This window comes from Pipistrellus kuhlii, unplaced genomic scaffold (genome assembly GCF_014108245.1).
Source record: "Pipistrellus kuhlii isolate mPipKuh1 unplaced genomic scaffold, mPipKuh1.p scaffold_m20_p_107, whole genome shotgun sequence".
Classification (NCBI taxonomy): Eukaryota; Metazoa; Chordata; class Mammalia; order Chiroptera; family Vespertilionidae; genus Pipistrellus; species Pipistrellus kuhlii.
Window position 1 is genome coordinate 487,350 of NW_023425413.1, and position 12,263 is coordinate 499,612.

Consider the following 12,263-nt stretch of genomic DNA (forward strand, 5'->3'; position numbering starts at 1 on the left):
CAGCCCAGGTCACCCAGCTCAGCTCAAACCAGCCCAGCTCAGTGCAGTTCAGCCCAGTTGAGCCCATCCCAGCTCAGCTCAGCTCAGCTCAGTACACCCAGCCCAGGTCAGCCCAGCCCAGCCCAGCTCAGCCCAGCCCAGTTGAGCCCAGTTCATCCTAGCTCAGCCCAGTTCACCCACCTCAGTTCAGTCTAGCTCAGCCCAGTTCACTCATCTCAGCCCAACTCAGCTCAGCTCAGCTCAGCTCACTCAGCCCAGATCAGCCCAGATTAGCCCAGCTCAACCCAGCCCAGTTCAGCCAGTTCATCCAGCTCAGCCCAGCCCAGCTCAGCCCGGTTCAGCCCAGCTCAGCTCAGCTTAGTTCAGCCCAGTTCACTCAGCCCAGCTCAGCCCAGCTCATCCTATCTCAGCCCAGTTTACTCAGCTCAGCCTGGCTCAGACCAGCTCATCCCAGTTTAGCTCAATTCAGCTCAGTCCAGTTCAGTCCTGCCTAGCCCAGCCCAGCTCAGCTGAGCTCAGTTCAGCCCAGTTCACTCATCCCAGCTCACCCAGCTCAGCCCAGTTCACTCAGCCCAGCTCACCCAGCTCAGCCCAATTCACTCAGCCCAGCTCACCCAACTCAGCTCAGTTCACTCAGCCCAGCTCACCCAGCTCAGCCCAGTTCACTCAGCCCAGCTCACCCAGCTCAGCCTAGGCCACAATAGCCCAGCTCAGCCCCTGTCAGGGTAGAGCATCCTGCCCTGTGGTCCTCTGGCTCTTGGTCCTGCCTGCTGTTGCTCTCTCCTCTGTCTCAGTGCCTGTTTTCCACATCCCTGGTCACAGGGCGGCTCAGAGTGCCTGATGGAGGAGGGGATGGGGCAGCATCCAGGACCCACCTGCTCGAGGCTGCTGGAGGGTCTGAGGCCGAAAGCCCCAAGCCCCCTGGCCAGCTGGCCCTGCCCGAGGCTGTGTGGCTCAGAGACCCCTGCCTCTGCTGGCCCTCGCTCGGCTCTGCGGAAGGCTGATGCTGAGGGCCAGGCTGGAGAGGGCTTCAGACCGTGTCATGACCCTAGATGGGGTCACTCACCACTTCCTGTCCCACAGTCTCGGCTGCCCGTCTGCACGTCATGTCTGGTCTGTGGTCTGGCTGTGGTGAGGCCAGGTGTGTGTGGCCTGCGCTGTGACCCCAGGAGCCTGGGCCTGTGGTGGTGGGTCCTGGCTCTGGTTGCTGCTCATGGGGCTGGGCCGGGGGCCGAGCTGCAGGGACACAGAGGCCGGGGCAGTGTAGTGGGAGCCGAGGGACAGGCTGAGGTGGCCCCAGCGGGGAGGCTGTGAGGGCCGAGGGGCGGGGGTCCCAGGCACAGGGCTGGGCAAGCAGGCCACAGGGTGGGCAAGTGAGCAGACACTCTGGCCTGGCATGCCTGTGAGCATCTGGGGCCCAGACTGAAGCCAGGGTGTGAGCGAGGCCCCCCTGAAGGTTGGGGCAGCCACATGCTGCCTCGCCCCACATCTGCCCATCTTCCCGTCCAGGGCTTCCCCCACAGGCCCCAGGGGGTCCCCTGGTGACCCCCACTCCCAGGACGCGGCCGGGCCTGGTCACACAGGGGTAGCAGGGCCTGGCTTGTGCCTGTGTTTATCTGTCAGTCATTTCTTCACATCCAGAAGGTGCTGACTGTCCCTTCCAGAAAGCGCACCTGCGGGTCAGTGACGCTGGCCCCGGGAGGTCAGCTCCTCACAGGGGTCAGAGCCCAGGGCAGCCAGAGCCGGAGGCAGAGGGTGGACAGAGGCGGGGAGCCTGGGGCACCTCAGAACCGTTGGGTGATTCTAGGACCCCAGGACCCCAGGGCCCCATGGCCCCAGGCCACCTGTTTATTTTTTTTAAATATATTTTTATTGATTTTTTACAGAGAGGAAGAAGAGAGAGGGAGAGTTAGAAACATCGATGACAGAGAATCATTGATCAGCTGCCTCTTGCACACCTTCTACTGGGGATGTGCCCGCAACCAAGGTACATGCCCTTAACCGGAATAGAACCTGGGACCCTTCAGTCCCGAAGCTGACGCTCAATCCACTGAGCCAAACCGGTTTCGGCCTGTTTTTTTTTTTTTTTTTTTTTTTTTTTTAAAGGTTTCCTTTAAAAAAAAATAAATAAATATTTTTATTGATTTTTTACAGAGAGGAAGAAGAGAGAGGGATAGAGAGTTAGACACATCAATGACAGAGAGTCATCGATCAGCTGCCTCCTACACACTCCCCACTGGCGAAGTGCCCACAATCAAGATACATGCCCTTGACCAGAATCGAACCCGGGACCCTTCAGTCCGCAGGCCGACGCTCTATCCACTGAGCCAAACCGGTTTCGGCCCACCTGGGTTTTGACCCGATGCCGCCTGCACAGCCTCCGGTACCAGTGCTGTCTGCCTGGGGATGAGGGTCTGGTAGTTCTGCCTTCTTTTTATTTTATTTTAAATATATTTTATTGATTTTTTACAGAGAGGAAGGGAGAGGGGTAGAGAGCTAGAAACACCAATGAGAGAGAAACATTGGTTCAGCTGCCTCCTGCACACCTCCTACTGGGGATGTGCCCACAACCAAGGTACATGCCCTTGACTGGAATCGAACCTAGGACCCTTCAGTCTGCAGGCCGATGCCCTATCCACTGAGCCAAACCAGTCAGGGCAGCTCTGCCATCTTTCTTTTGTTGTTACCTGTCATCACCCCAGGATATTTTCCCATTGAGTTTTAAGGAGAGTGGAAGAGAGACAGAGAAGAACATTGATGTGAGAGAAACACATCACTGGGCCTGGGCTGGGGAGGAGCCTGCAACACAGGTACGTGCCCTTGATCAGAATTGAACCCGGGATCCTTCGGTCCACAGGCTGATGCTCTATCCACTGAGCCAAACCAGCTAGGGCCGGCTCAGCCTTCTTGCCTGCCTGGGAATCCCAAGACCATGCCCCTTCAGGGGCCAGGGGACACCAGCAAGGAATGCATGACGGGGCCTCATGGCTGGCACAGTGCCTGGCATGGACAAAACCAAGGGGGGCTGTAGGGCCGGTGGGGGGACTCTGCCAGGCTCACACAGGAAGGCATGGCCCACTTTGGGTGCAGACGGCGTGTGACTTGGGGCAGAAGAGGAGGCATTCTTTGGGGGCCGTGGATTGAACCTTGGGTTGTGAGGCGGCGACAGTGGCTGGCAGATGCTTGAACTGACCTGGGCTCTGCACGTCCCGGCTGTTGGGCTGCTCCAGGGTCCCTCCGGGAGGGGCGAGCTGGGGATGGGTCCTCCGGGGGCTTCTTTGGAAGGGGGGGCACTGCGTGGCTGCCCGTGGCCAAGGACACAGGCTACGTAGCTTTAAACAACAGAGATTCATTCTCAGTCTGGAGGCCAGACGCCCACCCCTGTGTGGACAGGGCAGCGCGCCCTCCGGAGGCCCATGCCCCGCCTCCGGGCTCCGCATCCCTCTGCTGGGGGATTCAGCGCCGTCTCCGCTGTGTCGGCCTCTCCTCTCCTCTCCTCTCCTCTCCGAACGACGCTCGCCAGCGGATTCGGGGCCACGGGGTGCTCTCATCTGAAGACCTTCAACTTCAGTCATGTCTACAAGGATGCTTTTTCCAAATACGGTTCCAGCACAGGTTCCGGGGGGCATGTGGACCCAGCTTTGGGGTTACCCTTCAGGCCACTGTAGGGGTCACAGAGGGAGGAAGGGGTGGGAGGGGCCGGAGGCCGCCTCCTGCTGCTGGGAGGGCTGGGAGGCGGTGGCAGGGCCTGAGGCCAGGGCGTGGTCCAGGACAGGCTGTGTGTGTGCTCAGTGGAGGGGAGGCTGACCTTGGCCCCACCTGATGATGGGAGCTGCGTCCCCGTGGGCTGCACTGATCACGGGGTCGGTGCGGGTGCTGGCTTCGGTGTCAGTGTGGGAAGGGGCAGCGAGCCTGGACTGCAGACCAGCGAGGGGGTGACGGGCCAGGCGGGTATTTCTTGGGTGTCGAAGGGCCTTTCAGCCCCAGCAGTGCCCTGTGCCCTCGTATGACCCCCCACGGGACCACAGGCACCGCCCCCAAAGTACACACAAGGACATGGAATTGGAAAAAGAGAACTTTACCAAGAAACCCAAAGGGAAGCAAGCCGAACTGCCAAGCCGGAGTGGGAGGTGGGACCAGGCTGTGGTGGGTGGGGGTGGGGCCGCTGGACTGAGTGGCTACTGTGTGGACCCCGTGAGAGCCCTTCTCCACCTGGGGGACCCCTTCTCCACGTGGGGGACCCTTCTCCTCCTGGGGCCCTGCCCACAGTCCACGCCGTCTCAGGGCCTCTCCCCAGAAGGGCTTCTGTGCCTCCACATGCTTCAGGGTCTGGTGGGGTGGACGCAGGAAGGGCGAGCAGAGGGCCCAGGCCCCAGGGGCAGGGCCTCCAGACCTGGGAGGGAGGTCGGGGAGGGAGACCTCGGGCTGGGCTGGACTCTGAGTCCTGGGCTTGGCTCTTTGGACCTGGGGTGTTGGGCTTGGACCCTGGACCGGGCTGGTTGGGCTCTGGACTTGGGGCGGAAGGCAGGCCGTGCTCTAGGCCGTACTGTGGTGCAGGAGCTGTCCGGTAAGGATGGGAGCGGCCTGACCTCGGGGGGCCCAGAGTGTCTGCCCCCATGGGTGCAGCCCAGGCCATGCGGGGAGGGCAGATGGGGTGGGAGTGGGGCCGTGATTGGCAGGTGCCCTGGGTGCCTGGGCCTTGGGCCTGAGCTGGAACCTTCCGGATGCCCGTGAGCTGTGGATGGATCCCGGACCTGGGCCCCTTGGAGGTGCGTCTGCTCCCATCAGCCCGGGCAGGGCGCGGCCTCAGGACGCTCGGGCTGGGGAGGAGGGTAGCGAGGCCGCTCAGCTGCTTCGTGCCCGGACTGCCAGCCACGCGGTGTCCTCGATGTTCTCGTAGTCATGGGCGGCCTGGGGCGGCCCCTGCAGGACGGCGCCCAAGACCCACTGCACCTGCGAGGTGGGCGTGCAAGAGTGAGGGCCCTGCCCGTCTGTCACCTCCTGTCTCCTGCCTCCCGGCCCTGGGGGCGGGCCCACCTTGAAGAGGGTGACGGAGGCGCCATAGGTCACGCTGAGCAGGAAGAGCGCGATGAAGACGAAGAGGCTGTGCCACAGCCCATCCAGCTCCTCCGCCTCGGCCGCCCCCAGGCACACGTCCTGCAGGTCCAGCTCTGCGGGCGCAGGTGGGTCAGCCCAGCCTGGGTGTGGGGTCAGTCAGCCCCAGCCTGGGTGTGGGGTCAGTCAGCCTCCGGCCTGGGTGTGGGGTCAGTCAGCCCCAGCCTGGGTGTGGGGTCAGTCAGCCCCAGCCTGGGTGTGGGGTCAGTCAGCCCCAGCCTGGGTGTGGGGTCAGTCAGCCCCAGCCTGGGTGTGGGGTCAGTCAGCCCCAGCCTGGGTGTGGGGTCAGTCAGCTCCAGCCTGGGTGTGGGGTCAGTCAGCTCCAGCCTGGGTGTGGGGTCAGTCAGCTCCAGCCTGGGTGTGGGGTCAGTCAGCTCCAGCCTGGGTGTGGGGTCAGTCAGCCCCCAGCCTGGGTGTGGGGTTAGTCAGCCCCAGCCTGGGTGTGGGGTCAGTCAGCCCCCGGCCTGGGTGTGGGGTCAGTCAGCCCCCAGCCTGGGTGTGGGGTCAGTCAGCCCCCAGCCTGGGTGTGGGCAGCACAGGGCCCTGCAGCCTGGGGTTCAGGCAGTCCCTGTTCAGCCTCATGGCCTCTTCCCAGAGCAGCTGGCCCACCTGGGGGTCTGGGGTCTGAGGCCTTGCCTGGCCCAGCCCAGGGTGGCCAGTGGGAGGACCGCTGCCCGCTGCCCACTGCCCGCTGCCCACTGCCCGCTGCCCACTGCCCCACCTCAGTAGCGCCTTTTCTCTCCCTCCACTCTCAGGCTGCGTCCGGACCCCTGGTCTCCCTCCCCAGACCAGTGGCCCTCACCTCAGCTCCTGTTCTGCCCCCACCGGGAGGATGGTGCCCACCCAGCCCCGTGCTCACTCAGCTTCTTGCTTGTGGCCCAGAGACTCTAAACTGCACTCAGCTCGCCGCCCTGAGCCCACTGGGGGGTCTGAGCCCACAGCCTGGGCCGTCGCTCCGTGGTGCTGGCCTGGCCACGCTGGCTGAGCTGCCCCGGCTCATGGGCCACTGCTGTCCCTCGGCCTCCTGCCTTGGGGAGTGAGGCGTGCCCACGTGCCCTCCTTGGGCGTTCTTCTGCTTTCAGTGCTCATGGGTGCTGCTAGCTAGGGCGCACATGCGTGTGTGCATATGTGAGTGTGTGTGTGTGTGCACAGGATGGAGTGGGGGGTCTGAGCAGTTAGACTTGCTGGTAGGGGTGTGCTTGGTCCCTGACTCTGATCCCTACAGTCTTCAGGCCCTGGGATGGGGCAAGCAGGCTGCTGTGGGCTGTGGGACAGAGCCCACTTCCCGAGTGTATGTGTGCCCCATGTGTGTCAGTGTGTCTATACGTGTCAGTGTATGCATCCATGTGTGTTCACGTGTGCCTCTCTGTGTTAGCATGCCAGTTTGTGTCTGTGCATTGCATCTATGTGTATCTCTGTATGTAGGTGTCTGTGTGTGTGTGTCTGTGTCCTGTGCTTGTGTCCATGTCTGTATCTGTTTGTCTGTGGATGCTGGCAGGGAGGGTTTGGGGGAGGTCTGCTGGGCTCCCAGCCAGGGGGGTCCTCTCCATGTCCATGTTGGGTTCCGTGGCCCAGGCATGATGGGGAGCAAAGGTTCAGGGTGGCCTGGTTAGGGATAGGCCAGGGGAGGCCGCCAGGAGCGCACGTGTGAAGCGTTTGCCCACACGGGGCACGGGGGCTGGCGGTGGGTGGCGCTGTTGGGCCGGCACGGCAGGTGTGACTGCGTGTGAGGCCCACGGGGTGTGCTTGTGAGGCCGGCCTCTCCCCGGGACAGTCAGGGTGGATGAGGTGAGGGTCAGGGTGCCGGGCTCAGCCCTGGGCCACGCGGGGTTGGGCCTGCCCCTGCCCATGGTGCTCGGATGGCAGTAGGGCTGACGGGGGACAGGGGGCAGCCTGGTTCCCTGCGTGTGGGCACCTGATTGGGCATCGCAATCAGCCCGTCCCTCCACCCAGAGGGCCTGTGTGTGCAGCTGGGCCTGGGGGAGCTTGTCTGTCCAGAGGGGCCAGCAGGAGCCGGGGTGGAGACCAGGGCCCCCAGGGCCTCCGGAGAGGTAGGGGCTGTGGGCGGAGCCGAGTCCCATGGCCCTCCCCGGGCTGCCCTCTGGTTCCCAGGCCCCTTGGAGTGGGCAGGATGCGTGGGGGTTGGCGGGAGGATGGTGGACAGAGCCCCTCTCGGAGTCCTTTTCTCTGTGCCAGACACCCTGTCCCTCCGCCCACCCCCCAAGAACGAGCGCACTGGCTCTGAGCTGGCACTGAGTTTATTGACAGCAGGGCGCCCTGGAGGGGGCGGGCGGGAGGCAGGCCTTAGTTACCAGAGCCTTTGGACACCGAATGCTCGCGGGTCCGTGAGCTGCCCAGAGCCTCGTGAGTCACTCGGCAGGTGAATTTGCTCTTCTTCTCCCACTCGGCCCGTTTGACCTCCAGGCGGCTGAAGACGAAGAAGGTGGGGCTGGCCCCCGGGTTCCTGAGGGGCCGCGTGGTGACGTGTTGGTCTCTGGTGATCAGGGCCTCGTCCTGCAGCCACTGCACCGAGATGTCGGCAGGGGAGAAGCCCTGGATCAGGCAGGTGAGGGTGAGCGTGTCCTGGGCCCCCTGCTCCTCGGGCGGCGGGAACACGAAGACCTCGGGGGCAGCACGCTTGCCTGTGGGTGGGCGTGGGGTCAGCCGGCTCTGGCTCCGGCTCCGGCGGGGGCCCGCCCGCCTCCCCTGTCTCTCCCCCCCTCCCCCCCCCGCTCACCTGGGGCCTTGGCGATGGTGCGCACGATGGGCTGGGGCAGGTCCGGGTGGCTCAGTTTGCACTGGTAGGTCTCGCCCTCGACCCAGTCGCCCGCGTCCACGGGCAGGGTGGAGGTGACGGAGTAGGTCATGTTGAAGTGGCGCTTGGCGTTCTGGGTGGCCTGGGCCAGAAGGCCTCTGCCCTCCCGGGACCACTCCAGGCTCATCTTCTCCAGGCTGGCCAGGTCCACCACCAGGCAGGTGACCTTGGGCGACTTGTGCACGTACAGGTCCAGGGGGCTGGGCGGGATCACGTAGACGCTCACACCTCGGGGCTCCGGCTCTGGTGGGTGCGGAGGGGCTGTGTGAGGCCGCGCCCGGCCCCACCGGCCCTGGGAGGCGGGTGTGGGCGCGGGGAGGGCTGTACCTAGGCAGGCGCTGGCTTCAGCCTTAACCTTGCAGCCATGCAGGCTGACCTGGCAGGTGTAGGTTTTCCGGGACAGCCACTCGCCCTGGCTGATGTAGAGCTCGCTGAAGGTGGAGGCCGGCACGCCCTCCCAGCTGGCGGAGCTGATGACCCAGTGCTGGTTCCCGGGCTGTCCGTCCACCAGCCAGGTGACCTTGAGGTCGCCCGGGGCGAAGCCGGGGATGAGGCACAGCAGCTGCATGGGGGTGAGGGGGTTGCCTCTGGGGTCGCAGGACGAGTGGAAGATCCTCACCTTGGGCAGAGTGACGTTCGCCTTGCATGCTGAGGACAGAGGCGATGGCCCTATGGAGGCGTTTTTGAGCCTCTGAGCCCCCTCCGGGCCCAGAGTCCCCGGCGCTCAGACAGCCCCTCCGCCACCCTCCTCCCATGCTGACCCTCGCTGCCCGCGGGCCTGGGCCTACCTGGGGATACGGTCACGTTGACTGGCGCGGACCCGGGGTGCTCCACACGGCAGGTGAACCGCTGTTCATCCCCCTCGCCAGAGACGGTCACGTGGCTGCTGGTGATGTAGAGGCTGGAGTTCAGGCTGAAGGCGACGGGCAGGGTCATGACACTCTTTGTCAGGGACCCTGTGTCCCAGGTCACGGTGACCGGCCCTGGGAAGTAGTCCCTGACCAGGCAGCCCAGCGTCACGGAGGCGGCGCCCTCGGTGGGGTCTTTGGAGCAGGGGGCCAAGGGGAAGACATCTGGGTTCTTCATGGTCTCTGTGGATGGAATCAGCCCAATCAGTGCTGGCAGCCTTGGACTTGGGCAGCCACTCCAGGGCCCCAGGAGTCTGAGAGGGAGCATGGGCCCCCATTCCAGCCAGGGGCACGGAGCCGCAGGCTCGTTTGAGGCTCATCCTGGTTCCTCCCAGACGCCTGTGGCGAAGCCTGTGCCGCCAGATGCTGCTGCCCCGCCCCTGATCGGACCCCTCGGTCCCGAGTGGCACAGGCGTCTGGGAGGAATTGGAATGAGCCACAAACGAGCCGGTGGTACCCCTGGTCGGACCCCTGGTCAGACCCCTGAGTCCTGAGTGGCAGCAAATGCCACCCACCCCCGGGGAAGCTCTCTGCTCCTCAGGCAGCAGAGGCTCAGAGCCATCGCCCCCCTCCCCCTCCTCACACTGCGAAGCAGGGACCCTGAGACTCCCAGGATCAGCAAGATGTCTCCTCTGCCCCCACCCTCAGCCCCCCATCAAGACCTGGGGTCCAGAGGCCCAAACCCCTAGAAATCACGAGTGTGGTCCATCCCACCCCCACCTCCTGCTCACTGGGGTAGGGTCTCTACAGTGGAGGGTGCCCCTTCACCCCACCCCTCACTGACCAGCCAGGCTTCCCTGCTGGCCGCCCCAGGGAGTCTGCTTCAGTCACCCAGCAGGTGACTCTGCCTGCCCTGCCCTGGCCTGGGAACCCCAGACCTCAGCCCATCGGGCCGGGCCCAGCTCTGTGCAGCCAGCCCAGCTCAGCTCCAGGGAGCCCACCCGGGTCCATCTTGGCCAGGTCAGCCCAGAATAGAACACTTCAAGCTATGACACTCACCTTATCCGAGTCTACAAGTTACACCAAATGCCTCTGTCTCAGCCCAGCTTAGCCCGCCAGCCAAGGACAACCTTCCTTGGGTTGGGGCTCCATTAGCACAACTAAGCCAAGACAAGTGGATCTCAGGAAATAGGCCTATCTTATTGGACCAGGCAGAGCCCAGCCAGGCCAGGCCAGCCCAGCTCAGCCCAACTCAACCCAACCCAACTCAGCTCAGCCCAACTCAACCCAACCCAAATCAACTCAGCCCAACCCAACCCAACCCAACCCAACTCAACCCACCCAACCCAACCCAACCCAACTTAACCCAACCCAACCCAGCCCAACCCAGCTTAGCCCAGCCAAACCCAACCCAACCCAACCCAGCCCAATGGAACCTAACTCAACCCAACCCAACCCAACCCAACTCAACCCTACCCAACCCAGCCCAACTTAACCCAGCCTAACTCAGCCCAACCCAACCCGACCCAACCCAACCCAACCCAACCAAACCCAACTCAACCCAACCCAACCCAACCCAACCCAACCCAACTCAACCCAACCCAACCCAACCCAACCCAACCCAACTCAATCCAACTCAACCCAACTCAACCCAACACAACCCAACCCAACCCAGCCCAGTCCAACCCAGCCCAGCCAGACCCAACTCAACCCAACCCAACTCAACTCAACCCAATCCAACCCAGCCCAACTCAACCCAACCCAACCCAGCCCAGCCCAGCCCAACCCAGCCCTACCCAACTCAACCCAACCCAGCTCAGCCCAACCCAATCCATCCAAACCCAGCCCAGCATAGCTCAGCTCAGCTGAGCCCAGTTTAGCCCAGCCCAGTTCAGCCCAGTTCAGCCCAGCCCAGCATAGCTGAGCCCAGCTGAGCCCAGCTGAGCCCAGTTTAGCCCAGCCCAGTTCAGCCCAGTTCAGCCCAGCCCAGCATAGCTCAGCCCAGCTGAGCCCAGCTGAGCCCAGTTTAGCCTAGCCCAGCTGAGCCCAGTTCAGCCAAGTTCAGCCCAGCCCAGCCCAGCTCAGTTCAGCTCAGCCCAACCCAGCTTAGCCCAGCTCAGCCCAGCCCAACCCAACCCAGCCCAACCCAACCCAGCCCAACCCAGCCCAGCCCAACCCAACCCAACCCAACTCAACCCAACCCAACTCAACCCAACCCAACCCAACCCAATCCAACCCAACACAACACAACCCAACCCAGCTCAATCCAGCCCAGCCCAACCCAACTCAACGCAACCCAACTCAACCCAACCCAGCTCAGCCCAACCCAACCCAACCCAATCTAACCAAACCCAGCCTAGCAGAGCTCAGCCCAGCCGAGCCCAGTTTAGCCCAGCCTAGCTCAGCCCAGCCCAGTTCAGACCAGCTCAGTCCAGCCCAGCCCAGTTCAGCCCAGCCAAGCTCAGCCCAGCCCAGCCCAGCCCAGCTCAGCCCAGCTCAACCCAGCTGAGCTCACCCAACCCAGCACAGCTCAGCCCAGTTTAGCCCAGTTCAGCCCAGCCCAGCCTAGCCCAGCCCAGCCCAGCTTAACCCAGCTGAGCTCAGCCCAGCCCAGCTCAGCCCAGCCCAGCCTAGCTCAGCCCAGTTCAGACCAGACCAGCCCAGCCCAGCTCAGCCCAGCCCAGCCCAGCCCAGCCCAGCCCAGCCCAGCCCAGCCCAGCCCAGCCTAGCCCAGCCCAGCCCAGCCCAGCCCAGCCCAGCTCAGCCCAGCTCAGCCCAGCCCAGCCTAGCCCAGCCCAGTTCAGATCAGACCAGCCCAGCCCAGCTCAGCCCAGCCCAGCCCAGCCCAGCTTAACCCAGCTGAGCTCAGCCCAGCTCAGCCCAGCCCAGCCCAGCCCAGCCCAGTTCAGACCAGACCAGCCCAGCCCAGCTCAGCCCAGCCCAGCCCAGCCTAGCCCAGCTCAACCCAGCTCAGCCCAGCCCAGCCTAGCCCAGCCCAGTTCAGATCAGACCAGCCCAGCCCAGCTCAGCCCAGCCCAGCCCAGCCCAGCTTAACCCAGCTGAGCTCAGCCCAGCTCAGCCCAGCCCAGCCCAGCCCAGCCCAGCCCAGTTCAGACCAGCCCAGCCCAGCCCAGCCTAGCCTAGCCCAGCCCAGTCCAGCCCAGCCCAGCCCAGCCCAGCCTAGCCCAGCCCAGTTCAGATCAGACCAGCCCAGCCCAGCTCAGCCCAGCCCAGTCCAGCCCAGCTCAGCCCAGCTCAGCCCAGCCCAGCCCAGCCCAGCCCAGCTTAACCCAGCTGAGCTCAGCCCAGCTCAGCCCAGCCCATCCCAGCCCAGCCCAGCTCAACCCAGCTGAGCTCACCCAGCCCAGCACAACTCAGCCCACTTCAGGCCAGTTCAGCGCAGCCCAGCCCAGCCCAGCCCAGCAAAGCTCAACCAAGCTGAGCTCACTCAGCCCAGCTCAGCCCAGCTCTGTTCAGCCCAGCTC

General features: G+C 64.0%; 1 gene segment (V, D, J or C); it reads right to left on the bottom strand.

The window, feature by feature from the left end:
- Positions 1-4,845: 4,845 nt before the first annotated feature.
- Positions 4,846-9,022, bottom strand: LOC118714882. The segment is given in 6 exon segments: positions 4,846-4,953; positions 5,038-5,171; positions 7,428-7,757; positions 7,853-8,173; positions 8,258-8,599; positions 8,719-9,022. Coding segments are annotated over 6 exon segments (1,533 nt in total).
- Positions 9,023-12,263: the final 3,241 nt, after the last annotated feature.